General features: G+C 34.5%; 1 protein-coding gene across 1 annotated transcript in view; it reads left to right on the top strand.

Moving 5' to 3' along the window:
• Positions 1-23873, top strand: part of LOC136031004 (FERM domain-containing protein 5-like) — a 223743-nt gene extending 199870 nt beyond the window's left edge. Inside the window, exons 9-10 of the mRNA XM_065710166.1 lie at positions 18405-18611; positions 23214-23873. Of these exons, the coding sequence (XP_065566238.1) occupies positions 18405-18611; positions 23214-23839 (833 nt within the window). The 3' untranslated portion in view covers positions 23840-23873. The remainder of the gene's footprint in view (positions 1-18404; positions 18612-23213) is intronic.
• The last annotated feature ends 986 nt before the right edge of the window (positions 23874-24859 follow it).

Genomic DNA, 24859 nt, shown 5'->3' with positions numbered 1-24859 from the left:
ATATATATATATATATATATATATATATATATATATATATATATATATATATATATATATATATATTTATTTATATATATATATATATTTATATATATATATATATATATATATATACATATATATATATATATATATATATATATATATATATATATATATATATATATATATATATATATATATATATATATATATATATATATTGATATCTTCTAATTGATATCTTATCTCGATAGATATTTGTCTGTTAGAGCCCTTCTGGTACTGGTATGAACAGTCATCTAACATTTTTGTCAACTTGGGAATTAAATCTTCCTGTTCGGTTTAGATGATTCCAAAAATTTGCAGCATTTTGTAAAAGCTTCATTGATTATTCGTAGTTCAGATCTATGATGTCACAAAAGATGGTTGTTTAGCGCTGCACGGAATCACTTTCTTTATTTGTTTAATATCCACTTTTCTGCACCAATCTTGCTCCACGCTCTCACAAATCCATCTCTTTAGTGTCACTTCTGAGCAGCTTTGAAAAATAAGGATGAAACGCTCCAGTTTGTAGCATGTCAGTGATGCCCTTGCATTAGCTGTATTATTTTCCATTTAATCACCTGTGATTAAAAAGTGCCCTAGAGCCCATATCAGAGTAATTCGATTTTCATTACATGCTAGTTTGTTTAATGCTTTATAACATTCCGACTCACTTGTTGTTCACTCTTCATGTCTTATTCACTCTTCACTTGTCACTCTTCACTCTTCACTCCTCACTTGTTCACTCTTCCCAGCCTTGAAGCATGCCTGGTTATCAATGAAAATATAATGCATATCCCTAAGGTCTCTTATTTACTTCTTCAATTCTAAGTATTTCAGCCTGGAAGACTTTGGCAAATTCTAATTTGAACGGTATGTATTATTAATTAAGCTAGATTACTGAAAACAATAGTGGTCGTGAGTTTAATTAGTAACCAAAACCTTTTTGTATATTAGTACCTTATTCTGATTTTCAATTTATCACTTCCCAACTATCAGCCTAGACGGGCTAATAAACTCACATTTTCCATGATTTTTAATAGTGTTATTAAATTTGACAAATGCAAAATATGCTTTAAACAAAAATCACTTATATTTTCTTTAGTTAAAATCCAAAGTTTATGTTTTGTTCTTAATACGAAGGGGCATGTGTCACGAATGCGCACACGAAAAAGTCTGAATAAAATACTAATCTGGGTTGCATCGGAAGCTAGCAATCTGTTAAGAGACGATCCCGTCCCATTCTTAGAAATAAAACAGCGAATAACTTTTGAAAACAGTGTCAGATCAAAACAAAAAGCGTACTATTAAAACTATCTTGTCCAAAACTCCTATAAGGGTAACCTACAGTAGCTTAAACAACAAGGAAAATCTATTGGCCTGAAAAAATACATAAATAGATGTAGTCACGAAATTTCGCATCGACAGTATGTTTATTCTGTTTTTTTTTTTTTTTGTTTTTTTTTTCTGAGCAGCTAGTGCTGGAACATAAAAGAAATCCGTTTAACGACTCATTTTAAAGGAAAGTGTCGTATTTAGAAACCTTCTGTAATTAAAAAACAGTTTTTAGTAAAAACACATTTAATTTAGAAAAAACTTGAATTTTCATCTACAAGATTGATTAATGACGTCATAATCGTAGGTAGTAACCATATATGATGTGAAAAGTGAATGCAATATTGTTATGTTAGCTATACTAAAAATATGACTAATCTATATCTATCTATATATATAAAAATAAGTTGTCTGTCTGTCTGTCTGTGGATCAGGTGACGTCATGTTTCTGTGTCGGCTGACGTCATGAAATTAGTTGTCGTCATTTTTGCTTTGACGGTGACGTCATTAACGGTATTTAAGACATTTGTTCACGGAAAAATGTTTAATTGTAAAATGACTGAAGAACCTACAATGGGGACGTCGGGGGCACAGGCGGGATATATAAATGACGACCGGAACACAGGGATTGTTCGAATAGAAATTACAGACCGGGACACCGGGACACAAATGACGACCGGGACACCGGGACACAGGGAATATAAATGACGACGGGGACACTCAAAGAGAAAGTACAAACTGGGACACCGGGACACAAATGACGACCGGGACACAGGGAATATAAATGACGACCGGGACACAGGGACACATCATTAGAATAATGAGGTATAGATCTGAATACGGATTGTTTTTCCCATGGACAATTATATGTTGCATGTTCAAGAGTCAGTAAACCTGACAATCTATTTATATGCACAGACAATGGGACAGCGAAGAATGTTGTATATTCGCATGTTTTACGTAGTTAAAAACATATATTTATATCTATCTCTATTCACAGGTGGGACACAGGGACACAACTACAATGGCGCGTAACTAATATGGCGCGTAACGACTTACGCGCGCGGGGGGGCTTGGGGGGGCGCGAAGCGCCCCACCAACTAGGTGTTGGGGTGGCGCGAAGCGCCACCCCAACAGCTAGTATATATATAAAAATAGGTTGTTTGTGTGTTGTGTGTTGACTGACGTCATGCATGTTTGTCGACTGACGTCATTATAAGGATTGAGCATTATGCCGTCATGAAGGTGTTTGTCGACTCACGTCATGTTTGTCGACTGACGAAATTACAGAACGGGACACTGGGACACAAATGACGACCGGGACACAGGAAATATAAATGAAGACCGGGACACTCAAAGAGAAATTACAGACTGGGACATCGGGATAGAAATAACGACCGGGACACAGGGAATATAAATGACGACCGGTATACAGGGACAAAACTACAACGGGGACGTCGGGGGGCACAGGGGGGATATATAAATGACGACCGGGACACAGGGAATATTCGATTAGCAATCACCATCAACAAAGCTCAAGGACAAGAGGTATAGATCTGAATACAGATTGTTTTTCCCATGGACAACCGGGACACAAATGAAGACCGGGACGCAGGGAATATAAATGACGACCGGGACACTCAAAGAGAAATTACAGACTGGGACACCGGGACACAAATGACGACCGGGACACAGGGAATATAAATGACGACCGGGACACAGGGACACAACTACAACGGGGACGCCGGGAGGACAGGGGGGATATATAAATGACGACGGGGACACAGTGAATATTCGATTAGCAATCACCATCAACAAAGCTCAAGGGCAATCATTAGAATAATGAGGTATAGATCTGAATACGGATTGTTTTTCCCATGGACAATTATATATTGCATGTTCAAGAGTCGACAAACCTGACAATCTATTTATATGCACAGATAATGGGACAGCGACAAATGTTTGTAAGTTTTACGTAGTTAAAAACACATATATGTATATATATATATATATATATATATATATATATATATATATATATATATATATATATATATATATATATATATATATATATATATATATATATATATATATATATATATATATATATATGTATATATATATATATATATATATATATATATATATATATATATATATATATATATATTCGGAGGTTCGACAAATGATGATGCAGCGCCATTTATTTTGAATTGTGTTTCTAATAGAGCGGATTTTTGTTTTGTTTTTTGTTTTTTTTCGTAGGCATGTATTTTGGGGGTGATACCTGACACGGGGATGCCATGGATATTCTGTGGTAGCCACAACACTTGGCTATATTCTGGGCTATATTCACTTGGCTAAATAAATTGCTAATATTCGATTAGCAATCACCATCAACAAAGCTCAAGGACAAGAGGTATAGATCTGAATACAGATTGTTTTTCCCATGGACAACCGGGACACAAATGAAGACCGGGACGCAGGGAATATAAATGACGACCGGGACACTCAAAGAGAAATTACAGACTGGGACACAGGGAATATAAATGACGACCGGGACACAGGGACACAACTACAACGGGGACGCCGGGAGGACAGGGGGGATATATAAATGACGACGGGAACACAGTGAATATTCGATTAGCAATCACCATCAACAAAGCTCAAGGGCGATCATTAGAATAATGAGGTATAGATCTGAATACGGATTGTTTTTCCCATGGACAATTATATATTGCATGTTCAAGAGTCGACAAACCTGACAATCTATTTATATGCACAGATAATGGGACAGCGACAAATGTTTGCAAGTTTTACGTAGTTAAAAACACATATATGTATATATATATATATGTATATATATATGTATATATATATATATATATATATATATTATATATATATATATATATATATATATATATATATATATATATATATATATATATATATATATATATATATATATATATATATATATATATTCGGAGGTTCGACAAATGATGATGCAGCGCCATTTATTTTGAATTGTGTTTCTAATAGAGCGGATTTTTGTTGTTTTTCTTGGTTTTCTTTCGTAGGCATGTATTTTGGGGGTGATACCTGACACGGGGATGCCATGGATATTCTGTGGTAGCCACAACACTTGGCTGGGTAGAGAATTTAAAGTGGCGAAACCCTATAGGCAAGTGTATTCTCCTGATGAGCCCTTGTGTTGGGTTGTTGCCTCTGAATTATTTGTCTTTATTATTTTTTCTATTGTTTGGTAAATGACGACATATACTTATTGACGACATGACTGCCTGTCCATGGACTATTCTTTATGGTTGATTGTGTATGGCTATGCTGTTTGACCTATGTGATTGTATGGATGAGTAGGGTTAAGGCCTCATTCAAGTGCTGGTCTATAGTAATCACTAATTTAGGAAAACAGTCTTCCTTTTCTCCTTCTGTCTCGTTTTTTTTTATGTGTTTGTGCTGTTGCATTGGTGATTTCTCTTTTCATGATATACATATATATATATATATATATATATATATATATATATATATATATATATATATATATATATATATATATATATATATATATATATATATATATATATATTTATATATATATATATATATATATATATATATATATATATATATATATATATATATATATATATATATATATAAGATTCGTTAAGTTTAGTGTCACCCATCAAAAGCTGCAAGCCTGAGAAAATTTACCTGATTTCGAAAAACGGGGGAAACACCACCTAAAAGTCAAATAATCTGAATGAAAATCCCACCATCAGATTCAGTGTATCAGAGAACCCTACTGTATTAGTTTTAAGCTTTTATCTAGAAAATATAGAATTTCGTTTTTTTTTGTCAGAAGAAATATCACGGGTGCGTGTTTGATTGTTTTTTGTATTTTTTCCCAGGGGTGATCGCATCGAACCAATAGTCCTAAAATAAAATAAAAAAAGGTTCATTCCAATGGAAATTAAAAGTTCTAGTGCCCTTTTTAAATGCCCAAAAATAGTAGAAAGCAGCTGGCTCCCCTCCCGTTCAACTTTTTTCCTAAAAGTCATCTGATAAAAAAAAATTAGGTAGACATTTTGTTCAGAATAGGTGAAAACCCCAATAACAATGAATTTAAGGATAACACAATCCCCCCCACAGCCTCTAGGTAAGCGATTGTAAGTCATGGAATTTGTTTTTGGGGAGGGGGTGAATTTTCTGCGGGGGATAGTTTTGACAGGGATAATTTCCGATGGGGAGGGAAATTCTAGGGGATGAACTTTCCAATGAAAGTTTTACACTGGCAAATTTGTCAGAATTCCTATGAGAAATTCTTTTTATTTGTCTTACTTTATTTTTACCGAATAAATTTAACATCTGGAGATATTAAGAGGAATTATCCGGGGGAAATATTTACCGGGTTGAAATTGTTTAGAGTATCTTTCCATGTAGGGGGATTTTCCACGGGAAACGTTCTCCATGGGGAAATTTTCTACAGGATCAATTCCCCAAGGGAATTTGTGCACGAGTACCTTACCACTAGGAGGCGGGGGAAGGGGTTTGTGGGAAGAATTTTACGTGGAGGGAAAATTAAGGCTTGATTTTATAAAAAGAATTAAAGTCTTTTTTAAATGAAAATGGGCTAAGAAAAAAAATCCAGCCAGAATTGACAGAAGAAATTTTCTGAGGGTAATTATCAGCTAGAATGGGATTGTCTGGGGGAAATTTTCCTGATTGGTAGTTTCTAGAGGGGAACTATCCAGAGGAAGTTTTGCACAGGGGAAAACTTTGCAAAAAATGATATGCAAATTTTGTTTTGATTTTTCTTGTACGGTGAGCCAAATTCGAACCTCTATTAGTTAAAAAACGTTCAGAAATGAAATTAGAAAACATGTTTTTAACTGTAAGTAAGGAGCGACATTAAAATTTAAAAAGAACAGAAATTATTCTGTATATGAAAGGGGCTTCCCCATCCTCAGTTCCTCACTCTTTGCACTAAGTTTGACTCTTTGTCACAACTCTACTTTTTAAAGTAATAAAAAACTAGCAAAAAAGCAATATATTAAGGAGGGGACAGCCACTTTCATATACGAAATAACTTCTGTTCGTTGTAAATTTTAATGTCGCTCCTTACTGTCAGTTTGAAAAAAAAAATTATTTGTTACCTTAAGGGACTAATGTGATTTTGTATGACCTTTATGTCTCTGGAATCAAGAGGCTGTGTAAAGGTTTTTCCTATATTGATTGACCTCAGTGTTCCTCTGTGACCTCAGTGTTCACACTCACTTGTTTTGACCTTCTTCAAACAAACAAATTTTGTTTTGGGCCATAAAATGGAAGAATTCACTACTTTGCTGAAAAATTCATTTTGTTTTAACTTAAAAGATAGCTGGAACTTTCAATTTCTGGTAAAATGAATCCTCTTCCGATATTATATTATTAATGGCTCGAAAAAATCGCTGCTGAAAAAAATGCACAAATAAGCAGGCATATTTTTTTGGGATTTTTTTTTTAATGTGAAATTTCGATTTTTTTCAATTGATTGCTTAAATTATCTACTACGGGTTATCGGGTTTACCTAATTTGATGGTTTTAATTTTGTCAACATTGCTCCACTTTTTCTTTGGGGGAGGGGTCCTTTTCATCTATTTTTAAAAATTTTGTTATGCAAATAACTTTTAAATTTAAGAATTTTTTTGGTATTTGAGATTAAACAGGCCGTAGTAACGAACTGTAAGCAAGGAGTGACTTGGCTCAACAGTAACCAAACCTCAAAAAAGGGAATTTTGATAAGAATTATTACATCGAAATAATTTTGCTAATTCATACTGATTAAAATATGTAAAATTCATTATGTTTCATGAACAAGCCTGAGAAAATTTACCTTATTTTCAAAAAAGGGGAGAAATCCCCCCAAGATGTCAAGCGGGCTTAATGAAAATCACACCATTAGCTAGATTACTCTACTATAGAGGTTTCAACCTCCAATCCATAAAATGTGGAATTTTGTGTTTTTTGGCAGAAGAAAGATCACGCATACGAGTTTGTTCGGGATTTTTTCCAGGGGTAATCGTCTGAAACCATTGGTCCTAGAATGTTGGGAGAGGGCTCATTTGAACAGAGATTAAAAGTTGAAGTGACCATCTTAAGTGGCCAAAAATATAAAACGACAACTAGCCCCCTTCTTCGCACGCTCCTTTTTCCATAATGATATGCAATAAAAATTATGAGATAGCCATTTGGATCGGGGCTTTTGAATTATTCAATAGCTGTTTCTCTATGACCCGATTGCCTATGGTGAAAGGGAGGTAAGTTACGGAATTTGTCCATGTTTATAAAGAGTATTTGTTATTGGAAATGTGCGGAAAAATTTCTGGGTAATTTTATGGAGGGATCTCCTACGGGGCGAATTTTCCGAGGAGAGAAAATTTTCAGGGATTAATTTTCCAGGGAGAAATTTTACACGGAGGGAAGGGTTGTAAGTTATGCATTTTGCCCATGTATACATATAGTCTTTGTTGCTGGAGTTGTAAGGAAATGTTTCTGGGGAATTTTCTGGAGGGTGGCAGAATTATCCGAGATATTATTCAGGGGGGAGAGAATTATTCAGGGGGAGGGTAAATTACAGGAGAAATTTTACACGGGGGAAGGGGTGCAAATTAAACAGTTTGACCATTGTTTACATATAGTATTTATTATTAGGAATACTACGAATTTTTTGGGGGGGTGGGTGGATTTTTTAAGGGAGGGATTGTCCGAGGGGAGGAACTTTTACGAGGAAAATTTTCTATGGATGGAAGATTTTTCGGTATGATTTACAAAACGATCAAAAATCAAATAAGAAGTAAGAACAAGTTTTTTTTCAATTGAAAGTAAGGAGTAACATTGAAACTTAGAACAGACAAAGCTATCCTGTATGTGAGGGGGACTGGCTTTAACTCAGTCCTCACTCTTTATGCTAAAGTCGTAAAGTTCTTTGTGAACCCTTTTTATTCCGATCTCTTGTGGTCTTTTTTTTTTTGCAGCCTTTCTTAAAAAGGTATGACAAAACGTCAAATATTGGTGTAAAGAGCAGGACCGAGGAAAAGGCAGTCCACCTCGTATATGGAATAATTTTTGCCTGTTTCGAGTTTCAATGTTGCTCCACACTTTCTTTTGAAAATTAATTTTTTTATATAATGATTATGAATAGACAAATACCAAGAACTGTCTAAACCTCACAAACTCATGCCCTTTTTACTGTCTTTATGTCGGGAAAGAGAAATCGCGAGACTATAAAATCATTCAGGTTTCGAGCTTCATTTAAAGAATTACACTTTCATCAGAATAGCTAAAAAAACATAATCACCTGTATATAAAATATTTAACAAAAATAAAAGAACTAACGGAAACAATTTCAAACCAGAGAAAATCCATCACCCAATCAAAACATTATTCTTTTTCTTTTAATTCCAAATAAGAAAATATCCTGACCCTAAACTAACAATATTTAGACTAAAAAGCTTTTTATCACAGTTATTTTTATTTTAGACAGCAATTAGTATTTGTTACAATTATGATAATTCTCAAAAGCAATTCCAAGACTTCCCTACTCCATAGGAAATCCATGACACGATATAGACCTTCCTGAGTATTTACTTACTGACTAATCGCCTGTCCTTTCTGGTGGAGGGCTTTTTCTCCAGTGAATAAACTTTATTACTACATAAAAGTTTCCGCTGATATTCATTACAAAAATGTAAGAATTATTATACTTGATTCAGGAGATAGAAATGTTATTTTCGTAATTCTTTTTGCAAACCTGGATCTCTGGAGTATTTCGTGTTCTGTAAATTAACTGGAGGATAGTCCTTAAATTTATACATTTTATTTCTCAGTTGAAACTAATATATTTTTGTGAAGGAAATTGCCTACTTCAGATGAAACTCTCAAGGGTATGATTTTAAGCTTAGAAAAAATATACTTGTTGACAAATTAAACGGGAAATTTATTGTGTTTTTTTTCTCATAGAATGGAATTAACCGTAGTAGGCCAGTTTTATTCCTTACTTTTAAACTCTGAAATTCTGAAATACTAGCTTTATACCATGCACATATTCAGGGGCCTCCAGACAAGTTCAACCCCTCCCTCACCCTTCACCATGAAATCGTAAATTTCTCAAACTCAAAGGGACTTCTTAGAGAAATTAAACTGCTCTTTATGTTGTTCCAGTGCCCTACCAGTGGTAAAAAAAAAAAGAAAAAAGAGGACACTTTATTGTTACTAATGCAAAAAAGTAATTTCCCATGTAGTTCAAGATAGGGGACTGTAACTGTCCTGCAGGGGGTTTTCGACAATGAAAAGTATTTTAGGGGGTTTTTATTTCGATTCAACACTATTTTCAGGGTTTTCAGGCTATTTTTCAAAAACCTCGTAATTTTATTTTCGTAATAAACTTTCGCCATAGAGTTTAATCAAAATAATAGTTCATTAAGTCTAAACCAGAAACAAATTGTAAGTTTTTCTTGCTTGAATTTTTTCCTTTCAAATATTGTTTTTAAATTTTTTGGTTACTATGGGCTGTGGTTCGTTCGTTACTGAGTTGCCCCCCTTCTGGAGCAACCATAATCATCGAAAAAATTTTCGAACTAATGTCTTTCCCACCAGAAAAGAATCCATCGTAACTGTCTGGTTCAGAGTCAGAATCTGAACTTCTTTTTTCAACTAATTTTCAATAAATCCTCACCTTCTTATTGAAATAGTATTCATTTTTGCTTATAATAACAACAAAAATTATATTATAAGACGAATGAGGCCATACACAGTGTTCTATAGTACACATCATAATATCACAACTAAAAAATAATAATATTTCCCAACTCCCAAAAATGCTGCTGGCACCCTGCCAGAGTCTGTGCCATATCCTCCAGTCTTATATTTCTAAGGTAATAATAAAGGAGATAGCACATATCCTCGTCTAATATTCAAATAGGGAAAATTACATGTAGTATGGGTGGTCTTAAGAGAGTTTTAAGTGAATGAAAATATATTTTTTATTCGTGGCCTTTTCACCCCCTACTTTCTGCAAGCTACGATTATGCGAAAAGCGGAACTTGAATGACGTATTTACTTTGTGGAAAAGCACAAAAATACATGGAAAGTGGCAAGCAGAACAATCATAGCAATTTATTGGTTATTACACATAAGAAAACTGTCTGGTGATAAAAAAAAAACTCTTATTATAGTATGGTGCAAAATGTTCGGAAATTCTGGAATTTTAACTTTTACTTCGATGAATCTTCTGTTGGTAAAAGTTTTTTTGAAGCCTAACTTGCATGAATTTTAAAAAAGAGCCTTACACCTCAGCAAAATGTTTTTGGATAGAAATCAAAAGTCTGCAATAGAATCAGCATGGTGAAGGACTCAATGGAGAAGACTTATAGTCTCCATTTGAACAAGAAGGGAAATCACTTTTTTTTGGATGGGAAGCATTGATATGTTATAGTGCTTTCTCTTTCTCTTCCCAGGTGATAATATTGAACCAGTGGCCTTATTATGTTGGGAGAGGGTTCGTTAAAAAGGAATGTCGTATCTAATTATCTCTTAAGTAAGATCGGACCCCAGCAAGGTGGCGTTATCTGTCATTTTGTTCCATCGAACAATTTGGTCAAAACACTATCATAATTCCAGAAATTAAAAATTCAGACATAACTAGTCAATTTTTCATGGTATAAAATTTACAAACTTCAGTTGAGTTGCGTTTTCTGCTACTTTTGTCGCAAAACATCAATTTTTGCCCCCTAAGCAATCAAAATGTCTGATTATTGGAATTCTAAGATATTCCATCAATTTTTCATGGTATAAATTCCTAAAATATGTTTTGAACGCATCTTGACAAACCACAGAAAAGTGGCTTTTTTGTCGTTTTGAGTTAAGAACCTCAGTTTTTGCCCATCAACGGTAAAAATACCAGTAAATGAAAATACTAATAGGTACAATCACTTTCCCATGGTCTAAAACACCAAAATTAGGCTTTAATCTCTCCCCTCCCAACCTTAAATCCTGAAAAAAAGGATTTTTCATTGTAATCTGTTACATGCGATTCCTTCTGTGACAATTTCCATAAGCCAACTATTTTCTTTTCTGCCACCTTCCGTCCTTTCTCCAAAAATTCCAAAATCCCCCCATATTTGGAAAAATACCTTTTGATGTTTTCCTTTCTAAATGCATTTTCATAGAGAAAATCGAAGAACAATAAAGCTCCCCTCCTATATTTATATCCCTCCTATAAAACATTTAAATGTTCCTTCTCCCACCTAATTGCAGTAAATTCACGCCACTGGCTGAGTTATGAGATTGGAGCTTTCAGGAATTAAATCAAAAAATACGAGAGAAGCTGGTGGCTTTTCGATTCTCCGCTCTTTGCGCCTCAAATTTCATAGTTCTATGCTAAAAGTATTTAATAGTTCAAGGATGTAGTTATTCGGTAACCAACTAGGATTGGAAAAAAGTTGTTTCTTATTTAAAATAACAACCAAATAAAAATAATAATATAACAAAATAAAATATAACAAAAATAAAACTACTCCGATTATAAAGGATATTTGGTTTTGATTGAATTGAATTTTATTTCAAATTTTACTGAATTAATTTACTTTATTTATTGTTAGATGAAGCCAAACTACCTTGGCTGAGTCTTTCTTCTTTCTCTTTAGTTTTGAATCTACATTGTTAAAATCCTTTAATCGTAGTGAGCTTTCTCCGAATTATCTTTACGTTCACCATGGGACATACTTTTGGACGCTTCTTCTCAGCCAGTTGAAAAGTAAACTAGCAAAACTAATTTATAATATTATTTTTTTAAACTTATCCAGAAAAAAGAAGACAAGTAAAAATTCATATTAAAATCTAAGACGAGCAGAAATGGTCATTTCATAATTCAAACTTAAAAGGGACACGAATTACTCTGAAAGAATCAATAAAAAATCTTAAACAAGCAGAAACTGAAATAAATAATGCATTATGTATAACATATATAGTTAGATAAGGGTGGGGAAGGATAGAAGCAGGAATTTCGGGCTGGTTATAGTTTCTATTTTAGGTAGTGTTTTGGCCTTCGTTTTGGCAGGAACGGAAGATAATGTGTCAACACTTTATACTTAATTTCTGATTTTAATATTTAGTCTTTTGCTCCTTAAATCAAAATATTTATGGGAAAGAAGTTTCTGAAGTCACTCTCCTGGGCAGGTTGACTTCGAACGGCCTAGGGTTCGTAAGGTGCTTGATTCTTAACAGAATGCCATTAGAGTAATTTTAAATTTCTGGAGTTTGAGTTCTTTCATTGTAGACCTAGATCATGTTCTAGTATTAGATCCAGTTGGTTTATTTCCATTCAAATGGTACTGATTGATGAAGGGCATCAAATTAGCGTTAGTAACGTTCAACAGGAAACCCAAGGCCAGTATTTTTTGCGTTACTACCTCGAGAGTTGCTTGCAATGAAGTAACATGTTCTGTCTTTTTGAAAGAATATCAAATTAAAGACGAGATGTTTGAGATTTATCACTTTGGCTTTAATAACCGTATTCTCGGCTTCAAGAGCCCTATTTCCCTTTTTCAGCTCGGAATTCTCTTTTCCTAAGATCTGAATCCCTCTTTTCCAGATTGAGAATCTTCATCATAAGCTCGGTATGCTTATGATCCAAGTACTGCTTCAGGGAAGACATCCTAAATTCATTTACTAGCTTTCCCAACATAGTCTAATTATCAAATCAAAAATCCACAGAACATATTCTTACTGGTAAAGGCCCCGTATTACTGAAATAAATCTAGAGGGGCGCAAGTTCAAACTGCTGACGAAAGTCCTATATGCTCCTCCTCCATCCCAATATATTCAAAGCCTCCCTCTTTACACCCTCCCAGGAAGTTCCCGTTTCCTTTGAATATTTCTTTATGACATCCTCCCACCCCAGACGAGGACGACCTGCTTTCTGTTTAACCCTAAACGGTTGGCCAAAAACGCCAATCTTCAGCAATCTATCATCCTTCATCCGCAGAACGTGCCCTACCCATCTCAGCGTTTTTTTCATTAGAGCCCTAGAAAGCGGGAATGAACCACATTTTTCGTACAGTTTTGTTTATGACGTCTTCCTACCCCAGACGAGGACGACCTGCTTTCCGTTTAGCCCCAGGCGGTTAGCCAAAAACGACAATCTTCGGCAATCTGTCATTCTTCATCCGCAGAACGTGCCCTAGCCATCTCAACCTTTCTTTCATTACAGTCCTAGAAAGCGGGATTGAACCACATTTTTGTACAGCCTACTATTTGAAATACGGTCAGTCAGCCGGGTGCCCAGAACAATCTGTAGGTCATTTCTCTGAAAAACATCTAGTAAATCTTCATCCGCTTTTCGGAGCGCCCATGCTTCAGAGCCATACTTGACCACTGTCATCACTGTACCTTCCAATATTGAACATTCTAATCCAATATTCTAATAGCATCCACTGATCCAAACAATCCTTGTTTTAAAACAAAAAATGGTTTAAATAAACCTGAAAACCGTTTTCATAGCAATGTAATTTATAATTTTTTTTTCTTCCTCCCACGTTTGCTGAGTTAGGTTCCGTGTAATTTTCAGCCCAGTAAATTACTTGTGTTATTTGTATGCGCGACTGAAATTATCCCTGGCTTGTTCTATAGAGTACGTGCTTTCTGTAATTTTAACAGTAAATAAAGCATTTATTGCAATATGAAACAATGCTAAAAAAAATGTAAGCTACGACCTACTAGCTTTTGACAGTTATTTTCTTCTCTTAGAATATTTTAGATGTCTTTTAAACAAGTGGGAGTAAAGTTAAGTTATAACCCAATTTAATTTTTATTCTACGTGACGTTTTAAGTACGTCAGTGTGCTACTTGTCAATGAACGTAAAGTTAAAAAAGGACCCTTATCATATAATTGAACGTCCAAAAAATGAAAGTTTGAAAGGAAATCCCTAAATTTTTGTTCGTCAAAGGAGTCTATTGTTTACAAGTATATCTTAAAGACTATTTTGATTTTTTTAAGTTATTGTTTGCTTGCGTACTTTGTGCTTTCGCCTAAAAGAGCTTGTTGCTTGTAAGCAAACTGTTAAATTTGCTGAGACCACATTCAAAATGAAGTCTCACTCTGTTTGTTCTGTCCCTTCAGTAGCAGGAAACAATAGAAGAGAAAATCAAACAGTTCGTGGTAACGAACTGTAGTAAGCAGCGACCCGGCTCAATAGTAACCGATACTGTAAAAAAATTTTGATACCACTAGTTACATCAAAAGAATGGCACTTTAATACTGATTTTTAATATATAAGTTTCATCAAGTTTAATCATACGTATCAAAAGTTACGAGCCTGAGAAAATTTGCCTTATTTTAGAAAATAGGGGAAACACTCCCTAAAAGTCATATAATCTTAACGAAAACCACACCATCACGATTAGCGTATCAGTGAACCACACTGTGGAAGTTTCAAGCTCCTATCTACAAAAATGTGGATATTCGTATTTTTTTTTTCCAGAAGACCGATCACGGGTGCGTGTTTATTTGTTTGTTTGTTTTTTCCCCAGGGGTGATCGTATCGACCCAGTGGTCCTAGAATGTTAGAAGAGGGCTCGTTCTAACGGGAATTAAAGGCTGTAATGCCCTTTTTAAGTGATCAAAAAATTGGTGGGCACCTAGGCCCCCTCCCACGCTCATTTTATCCCCAAAGTCACCGAATCAAAATTCTGAGATAGCCATTTTATTCACCGTAGTCGAAAAACCTAACAACTATGTCTTTAGGGACGACTTACACCCCCGCAGTCCCCGTGGGGGGGGGGGGCTACAAGTTACAAACTTTGACCAGTGTCAAAACCATGACCAGAGCCAAAATCAAAACATGCATTAATTCAAAAACGTTCAGAAATTAAATAAGAAAAACAAGTTTTCTTAACTGAAAGTAAGGAGCGACATTAAAACTTAAAACGAACAGAAATTACTCCGTATATGAAAGGGGCTTTTTCTCCTCAACTCCCCGCTCTTTACGCTAAAGTTTTTTAATGTTTTAAAAAGTAGAGTTAAGAGAAAGAGTCAAACTTTAGCATAAACAGCGGAGCGTTGTGTGTAACACAAATCATAGATGTGTGTTTATTTGGTTTTTGGTATGTTTTCCCCAAGAGTAATTGTATCGACCCCATTGTCATAGAATGTCTATAGAAGCTTCATTCGAAAGAAAATTAAAAGCGCTAGTGCCCTTTTTAAGTGACTGAAAATACTAGAGGGTAACTATCCCCCTCCCACGCCCCTTTTTCTTAAAATCGTACGATCAAGGTTTGACATAGCCACTTTGTTCAGTCCCAATAAAACTCTCCGATATTTTTGGAGAAAAAAGAAACCCCACAGCCCCTGGGGAAAGGTCTTTCAGTTATAAATTTACCTCTTGTTTACGTACTGTATTTCTTACTGGGCAGTATGTATACATTTTTGGGTGGGGGGACAAATTTTCTGCTGGGGGGGGGATTTTACATGGGGAGAATTCTCCGTAGGAAGAATTTTCCATGGGAAGGAAAGTTTCCAGAGGGTTAAGTTTTTCAGAGGAAGTTTCCAAGGGGTGAGTTATATTGGGGAGGGGGAATTTGCGAGAATACCTATTCGAAATTCTTCTTGTGTCTTGCTTTCTCTTTGCCGACTCAATCTTATGTCTGGAGAAGTTGAGAGTAATTGTTGGGGGAAATTTTTCGCCAGAATTTAATTGTCTAGAAGATATATCCCTGGGGAGGAGGGATTTTCCCATGAAGGTGGAGCCAGATTTTCTGGCATTATTTAAATAATGATTAGAAATTAAATTTTAAAAAGCAAGTTTTTAACTGAAAGTAAAGAGCAACATTAAAACTTAAAATGGACAGAAATTATAACATATATGGAGGAGGATTACTCCCTCCTCAACACCCTGCTCTTTACGCTAAAGTTTGAATTGTGTCCCAATTCTTGAAAAACAACTCCTGAAACACGAAGTTCATTTAGTTTTAAGAAGCATATTAAAAGTACTAATGCACTTTAGCGTGAAGGGCGAGGTGTTGGGGAGGGGGGAAACGCCATAATATACGTAATAATTTCTTTTCGTTTTAAGTTTTAATGTTCTTTCTTACTTTCAGTTCGAAAAATTAGTTTTTTTTTATTTAATCAAACTTAAAATGAACAAGAATCACCATAAATAAGAGTGGGGCTTCCGCCCCCATATACCTCTAAATACAGCAGCGTTATTTTGCTTCACTGAAAACGAACTGTATTTGAAACATTTTACTTGATTTTTTTCAACTGCTTGAGAAATAGAATATAAGATTATAGTTTAAATCTTAGGCAAAATTGGAGTATTTAGTCAAAACGTTTGACCAGGAGCAATTCTGAGCAACAATCCTTTAACAACACTTTTACTATAAAGGCTGGGGGTTTGGAATGGGGATTTTTAATTCGAGTATCGCATATTAATACAAACAGAGTTTTTGTTTTTGTCTTTGTTGGGGTTCCCTTGCCCTGACCATGTGGCCTGTAATTTTTAATTGGATAAGTGAAATGAGAAATCAAATACTTGCGCTAACAACAGAAGCAACCAAATTTTTACTCGTATTATTCTCATTGATGTCCTCTTTGTCCACTCTAATCACGCCTAAAATTTAAGACCAATCGGAGAAATGCAGTGTTTGGCCCATTTTTGTCGCAAGGGGAGGGGGGGGTAGGAACCAAAACAACCTAATTTTTCGAAGTATTTTCTCCTCTCGGATTTGTTTTGTCCTATATAAATGCCCAGTAAGTTTCAAGCCAGTCCAAGAACAGACAAATTTTAACCTTTCCGGGCGTCAGAAATTAGTTCAACCAATCTCTTTTCGAAGATTCTTCATACTCGTTGAGCCGTCTAGTTATTGTCCACATGTTCTGTAGCATCCCAGCCAATCGATAAAGAATTCATTTTCAAATATTCTCGCGTCATGAACTTTTACTACCGTTTTCGCCCTTTTTTTGTCTTCATTCTGCGGGCTAAGGGTGCCTCCCTTGGTTTAACATCCCACATCCCAAGTAATTCATCCCGTACGTTCCGTGTTGCTCAGTGTTGCCAAAGCTCAGTGTTGCCATTTGTTATTTTCCGTAGTTTTATTCTTGGCTAGTTGTGGGTGTAGTAAATCGATACATCCTAACGGTATAATTGGTACAAGCCGACAAAATTTTTTGCCCTTATCGTATGTCCTGAGTCAATACAGTCAAAACCAAATTTTTTGGTTTTAATCAATTAAAAAAAATTGTTCAATTTTGGCAGCACTGCAATCCCTATTCCCATAAACTAAAGAATATAATTTTCAAGCCGATCAGAGTGACAAGATTTTGACTCCTTTTTTGGCTTTACGAATCTTGTCTTCCGGCCTGGTATGTTCAAAGATGAAACCAACACAGTCAAAACCGGCTATAATTGCACCGAATCGGCAATACCGGTCTGGTATAACCAAATCCAATAGCTACTTTCATTCTGGACTACAAAAAAAGATATTATGAATTCTGGTTGATAGAAAGATCTAAAGCTTTATGGCTTTTTATCGGACGACATAAAATTGTGTTTCAGGGTTATATTAGTAAAGGGGCCTCTATAAGCTGTTTTTCGATTTGTCTCACTAATTCATTATACACTCCACATGAATTAATTCTCACTCCACTGGGGCTAATAATGCAGAAAAATTTAGGTGGATCGGCAACAGATAATTTGTTAGCTACAAAATTATGAAAACTACTTTTAAATATTCTTAAGTACTTATGGTATTACTAAAAGCGCGTCACTTTACTTTACTTTATTAGAAATAAAATTAAAATTACATTTTCGGTTCTATTTAAATTTTTACTTTCCTTGCGAACGGATTCTTTTTCTCTGAAAATTTTCACAGTCAGATTTATCGAAATTCCAATCCCAGCCTTCAACTTTAAATTGGTCAATAGAGAAACAATGGGTTCATTTACGATTTGATTGATTAGTTTTATGTCTTTTCAGTTTCTGACGGCGTTCCTAACAGTGACACAGAAGGAACTTTGACAAACGAGGGGGAAAAAAGTGAATTAAGAAGTGATATTGAAGAGTCAGTTTATGCTGAAGCAGAAGATCTTTTGGATCAGTTAAGAGGAAGCCATGTCAGGCACCTATCTGTGCCAGTTTGCGATGACAGGTCGTCAGCTGGAACAAGATCACTAGCTTCTTTAGGTGAGATAGGTTCTATCACTGTCTTAGCTCTATGACTATCTACTTTGGTTCTACTGGCCTAGGAATGACGCATGGACGGATAATAGACAGACATATCTATGAACAAATGAACTAACATCATTTTTATACAATCCTAATAAGGGGTGGGTTAATGCCATAATTGCCTCTCACTCAATTGGACTATCTGTCTTGGCTTTTTCTACAATTAGCCATGACTTGATGCCCACAACTATTCCATTTTAATTCCAAAAACAGCGACGAGGACCACACTGTCTTTGTGTATCAAATACAAAGTTGAAACAATAGGGAAAATATTTTCAAGACGGTGGAAATCAATTTTGTGAATATTTCGGCCCTATTCCAAGGGCCATCTTCAGCATAATACGAGAAAGAGAGAGAGAAAATACGTATATATAAATAAACTTACATTAAAATGAGAGAATTAAGACTAATTATGTTTTTTAAAACATTCCTGGTTGTCCTGGTTGAACTTCGTTGAAGTAAGGATGCTAGGGCTGTTTTAAAAAACCTTTTTTTAAAACATTATATACATAAGATGAATAGGATGTCCATTAATAATCAATTAAGATGACGATTAAAGGAGTTTCATGATTCATAGTCGTAGATCTAAATCATTAATCATTAAATCATTAATCTCCATAATCCTAATTTCTCATTAATCTCCATTATTAATCCATAATAACATTAATCTCTAAGCCTAAGCGTGAAAATTTACTCAGCAAAACACAGACCATGATAGCTCTCCGAAAAACACTAGGTACTTCCCGTGTTTTTAAAATCATTTAAAATATAATCTTGTCTTTTATCTCATAATATTCTGTGTGTATCTCTAACTTCCTAGCTAAAAGACTGTTTTATGTGACAACTGACTACCAGATGTTGCTTATTATTAATATTAGCGCGTTAAGAGTCTTAGGCTATATTTGAAAGTAAATTTGACGGGTAAATAAAAAAAATACTTTTGCATGCTGACCAATAATCTGTGTAGTGCAGCTACCAATCTACTGATTCACTGCTTTCGGCCGGGAGTCCATTGCGTTTTTGGAATCATCGGTTTTCCTCCAGAATTTTTCAGGTGCCCATTTAGAGCTTGGCTGGCTCTGTCAGAGATTACATAGTCACCCTGCTAATCCCCGTTCCAAACCAAGCAATCCACGACACCAGGACTCGAACCCGTACCCTTACAGACAAAGGATTTCAATTCCAGTGATCCAGCCACTCGGATATTCCAGAAAGTTTCATTTAGCTTCCACTATAAATTTCTGAATTAGCAAAAATTGAATTTGACACCCTACTCGTAACTTTAACCATGTGTTCTTCCCGTTTGATACTCTCACAGCTTGTCACTTTTTGCTTGGGACTCTTCTTGTAAATTTCTATCGTTATTTTGAACAAGTATGTTTGGTACTTGCATGATATACCCCCCTGCAGCTCAAGTTTTTAATGCATTGTACTCACTGTAAACCGGCTTCTTTCGTCATTTTTTTTCAACTTGGTGTGAGAAAAGACAAAGTGAACTGACAGAATAGATGGGAAGTGTATAATTTTGGTTATATATTTTCGCAGGAGGGGGGCGCTGGGGATAAAGTATTTGTACAGTGTGAAATCAGAAAACAATTCTTACTTCATAATGTCAGGATAATTGTAGCTAACATTTTGCATGCAGGGCCACTGTAATTTACCCCACCCCCTAATGTGCAAATACATAGCCCAAATTTGTTTCCAAAGTATTATATTTTTATCCTACTTAGGTATATTTTATTAGGATAAACCTAACTTTAGTACTTGAGCTGCAAGGGGTATATCATACAAGTACCGTATTTCTTTAATGAAGACCTTGTTGTCTTTCTAGATCCCACTATGAAAAATACAGGACTCTGGGATTTGATCCTAGTTGCCACAAGGCCAACAGGAAGGGAACCCTTCTATTAGACAAATTCCTTGGAAATATCTATGAACGCTCTATTTACAATAAATGAAACAGGAGGAAATGTTTGTTTTTCTTATTTATGATGAAATGCCTTAACCATTAGTCATTTTAGGATAATTTATCTAACCGTTTTATTTTTACACGGAAAAGAAAGTAGATAATTACAATTTTCTAACTAGCTTTCTGTTGGGAAAATGCAAGATTCATCATACTTAGGAAAATTAAATGAACACCATTGTTGTCAAGTATTTCCTAGTTAGACCAAACTTTCGATGCGGAAAACTTTTATGTTAGCGCATCTTACATCCTGCAGATTTAGTATTATCTTTGGAAAGAAAATATGACCATAGTTACGAATAACGTTTGCGCGTGGTTTTTAAAATGCTAGTATACAGAATTAAAATAATATTATTAATGTTCTTAAATTCAAATCATACCTATATTTTGGCTGCAATAATTCAAAATACACTAAATCAGACATTTTCTTTTAAACTAAATAAGTTGCACTGATTGATCCGCTCTGTTTTTTTGTTGTTTTTTTTTTTTTCTCACTTTAAGTGAAGGATGAATGAATGAAGATCCTTCAGAGCCATTACTGACGCATAGGGCTTTGAATAGACGAATCAGTTGTTTAGCCTTTTTTATGGGCGAGTAGCCACCCTACCACCACCCAACCAGGGTTGATACCTCCACTGATTTATAATTTTTTTAGTGATTTTTTATACTGCCCAAACAAAAAATTGCTGAATCAGCACAAAAGTCACTAGATTATTGAAGATTATCATTATTTATCACTAAAAAGTCACTAAAATCTAGTGTTATTTTCACCGAGTGGCAATCCTGCGCCCAACCTTACCGTAGTGAGGTCAAATATTCTCAAATTATGAAAATATTTAATTCTCTTATGAGTTACGAAAATATTTCAGATTATGAAAATATTCAGATTTATTAGAGTAAATCTCAGATTTACTCTCTTAAATCTGGAAATTCTAGTTTTTTCTAAAATACATAAACTATTTTTTAATATAATTTTTTAGGAGGTGAAGCTATTGACCCTAAATATATTTTTGTCACACTTTTAACATTCAATTCTAGTTTTTTCTAAAATATACAAAATATTTTTTAGTATAAATTTTTAGGAGATGAGGCTATTGACCCCATATATATGTTTGTCACACTTTTAACATTAAAAAAATCCTTTTACAACCAACTGGTTATTAACAACCGTCAAAAACTGAAACACATTTTTCAGATTTTTCTGCCCTTCTGTCATAACTTTTTAACCTGCTCAGAGGAACTGTCAGTACTAAAACAAATCAAACAGTTCGTTGTAACGAACTGTAGTAAGGATTTAACAATTATGCTCTTCAGTTTTCATACATGGGTGTGCTAAATTGTACAGCCAAAGTTCACCGATTACTGAAATATGTTATTTATCATAGCATAATATTACATAGAATGATATATATTTTATATAGAAATATATAGTTATACGATAAATAATATGTGTATATTGATAATAATGTTTTATGTAGAAATTTAACTTAATAATGTTATGTTTACTAGCCACACATTTTGAAGAAATAGTTGTAATAAGGAATAAAACTGTAATGAAAAAGTTATTTTACCAAACTGGAAGACAGCTTTTTTCGTTTTTAATGTATACTTTCTTGTTAACATTGACCATTGGAGAGGTCTCTTAACTCTCACGTAAGCTAAATCAGGACTTTTTGATGTCACTGGTCTTAAAAAGATAAGAGAAAAATAAAGTAACCCTGGTGTCCGAGGAAAGGCCTTCGTTTCCTCAAAACTTCGGGAAAGAAAAAACTTTTAAGGTTTAATCATTATTTCAACTATAACTGAACCTAAAAACATCAAAAATGAAAGCTACATTTTTTTTAATTATCCGTTTTGTAACGGCACATATTTTCCTGGGTCCTGGGATGAAGGGGTTCAAATTTACTAAAAGGACATTCAAAACAGTACGGCAAACTTTCTTCATCAGTTATAGTCAATTTCTTCGTATTTTAAAACATTTTCTTTTCATGGTTGTGACTTGTTTCTTAGTAGATTCAGTTACTTTTTACAGTTATTTAGATTAAAAAACCTTAAATGGAATTTGAAAATGTAATTTTACCTTTCATCAGAAGTTTTAGTATTGAATATACAATTATTTAGATGTATTAAATACGGATATGAATATCTGAGGCTTGACCTCAGACTGTTGGTTGTTGATCCTTGACCCTATTGTCGATCCTTGACCCTACTGTTGATTGTTGATCCTTGACCTATTGACCCTATTGATCCTTGACCCACTATTGTTGATTGTTGATCCTTGGTCAAATAATGAATGCAGAAGAGGAGGCCCCTGAAGCCTTGTCCTACCTAAAATATTGATATTCTTATAATTTTCTTTGAATATTTTCCTACATTTTCGAATTATTTAATCTATTTTTAGCTTTTTATTTGCATTTACATCCTCACCCTACCATGATATGATATGCTTACGCTTTAGATACTTAAAAGCACAATTAATTACTTATTGTTTCTGCTTAATTACTACTACTTAATTGATCACTTAACAGAATTAATTATTTAAGGGTCCCTTCCATGAAGAAGAAAATGTGTCAAACTAATTATGATACTTTCAGGATTGGATGATTATGGACAGCCTATTGACTACAGCGATACTGCAAGCTCGCGCATTGACTATCACCAGATTAGAGATAGTTTTGAGCAGTCATCGTCTGGAAGTCAAGCAGAATCGACCAGCTCATACCATTTTCTGAGCCAAAGAGACTATGAAGAATACTACGGACATCGTTATCGATACGATCGATATTATGAACCCCAACCTCGATCCCATTCACTCGATCATCGACTACAAAGACGTTTAGCAATGAGAACAGATCTTGTCGAGAAAGCAGATAGTGTTGAAACAGTGTTGACAGTTGTAGAAAACTCAAAACCAATGGAAGCTAAGCCAAAAAATAGGAAAGAAAGGATGATGTCTCAGTTTAAGACTTTTTGGAACAGTAAATTTAACAAACTGTCTGCAAAAATGCGCAAAAAAACATGCAACCCTGCAAAGATTTTTATTCCTGCGTTTATGTCTATTGCTATGTCTTTGGCAGCAATGGTGGTTATTGTGTTTGAAACTGAAAACGAATTCTTCGCTAGTGCGCGTCGAGTGCCTGAGCTGGTGATTTTGCGGAGGGAATACTATGAACCTGCAAAGGATTATATTGTAGAAAAATGGCGTAGCATTTTTAGGTAGCATATATAGCTATTAGAAATGTATAAACTTTTTACTTATTCAAATACGGTTTTATATGGGAGTACTAAACAGCACTACGGCTTGGTGCTGAGGTGAGCTGTTAGTAGTAGTAGTAGTAGTACTAATCAGTTGAGTTGGGGTTTTAAAGTGTGTCGTGTTACAATTTTTTCGCGACTTATATGTACAGTCCATTCCCACAGTTTGTGAGATCTCATTGGCTAAGCGCGGCAAAATGGGAACACGTGGGATGACGAAAAAAACGAGGTAAACTACGACGAGCAATAAAAAAAGGAAATTGAAAATATTTATGGGGAAATCTCTGCTCATTCATCCTCCAACCACGAATAAGAACATACAATTTAGATAAAAGTCCATAACACAATATAAAGAGGAAAGCCTTAAAACAAAAATTAAAATAAAAGAATTTTTCAAGCAACGGTGAAAAGCAACTTTTATTTATGTATTATTACGTATTTTTATTCCTGTACTTATGACGGCCCGAATGGAGGTCTTAGTCAAAAGTTTTGCATTTCGCCCTTTTTTTCGCTGTCTGTGATATATCTCGTCTTGTAACGATGTAGCAACATTTCTTCCTTTTGGATATGGTTTTTTCTTGGTCCTTTTTAGGCCCCTAACCCCCCATTACCAGAGAAAATTCTTGATGTTTTTTTCCTAGAAATTACTCCTGAAATTTTTGCACCAATGGATTAAATGTCAATTTCAACAATCTTTTTGGAAGTTGAATTTCATGAATGTCTTTTCAACTAAATTCAAATTAATATAAAAAATCGATTTGGTAAGTTTTTCTTCCTTTTTACTGTTTAATGGTTCAAGACTACGAATCAAATATACTAAATAACCTCGCTCAATAATTATCTCAGTGTGCTTATTATTTCTTGTAATTTGATATTCTTGCGACTTAAATATTTTTTCTTGTGATTTATTTTATTTTCCTGTGTTTTATTTCTAGTGATATGTTAATTTTACCGGGGGTGCCATAGAGAGGGGGGTTTAAATTTC

Source organism: Artemia franciscana, chromosome 9, assembly GCF_032884065.1.
Source record: "Artemia franciscana chromosome 9, ASM3288406v1, whole genome shotgun sequence".
NCBI classification, from domain to species: domain Eukaryota; kingdom Metazoa; phylum Arthropoda; class Branchiopoda; order Anostraca; family Artemiidae; genus Artemia; species Artemia franciscana.
Note: the sequence above shows the minus strand (reverse complement) of the source record. Positions and strands in the feature narration are given on the sequence as shown.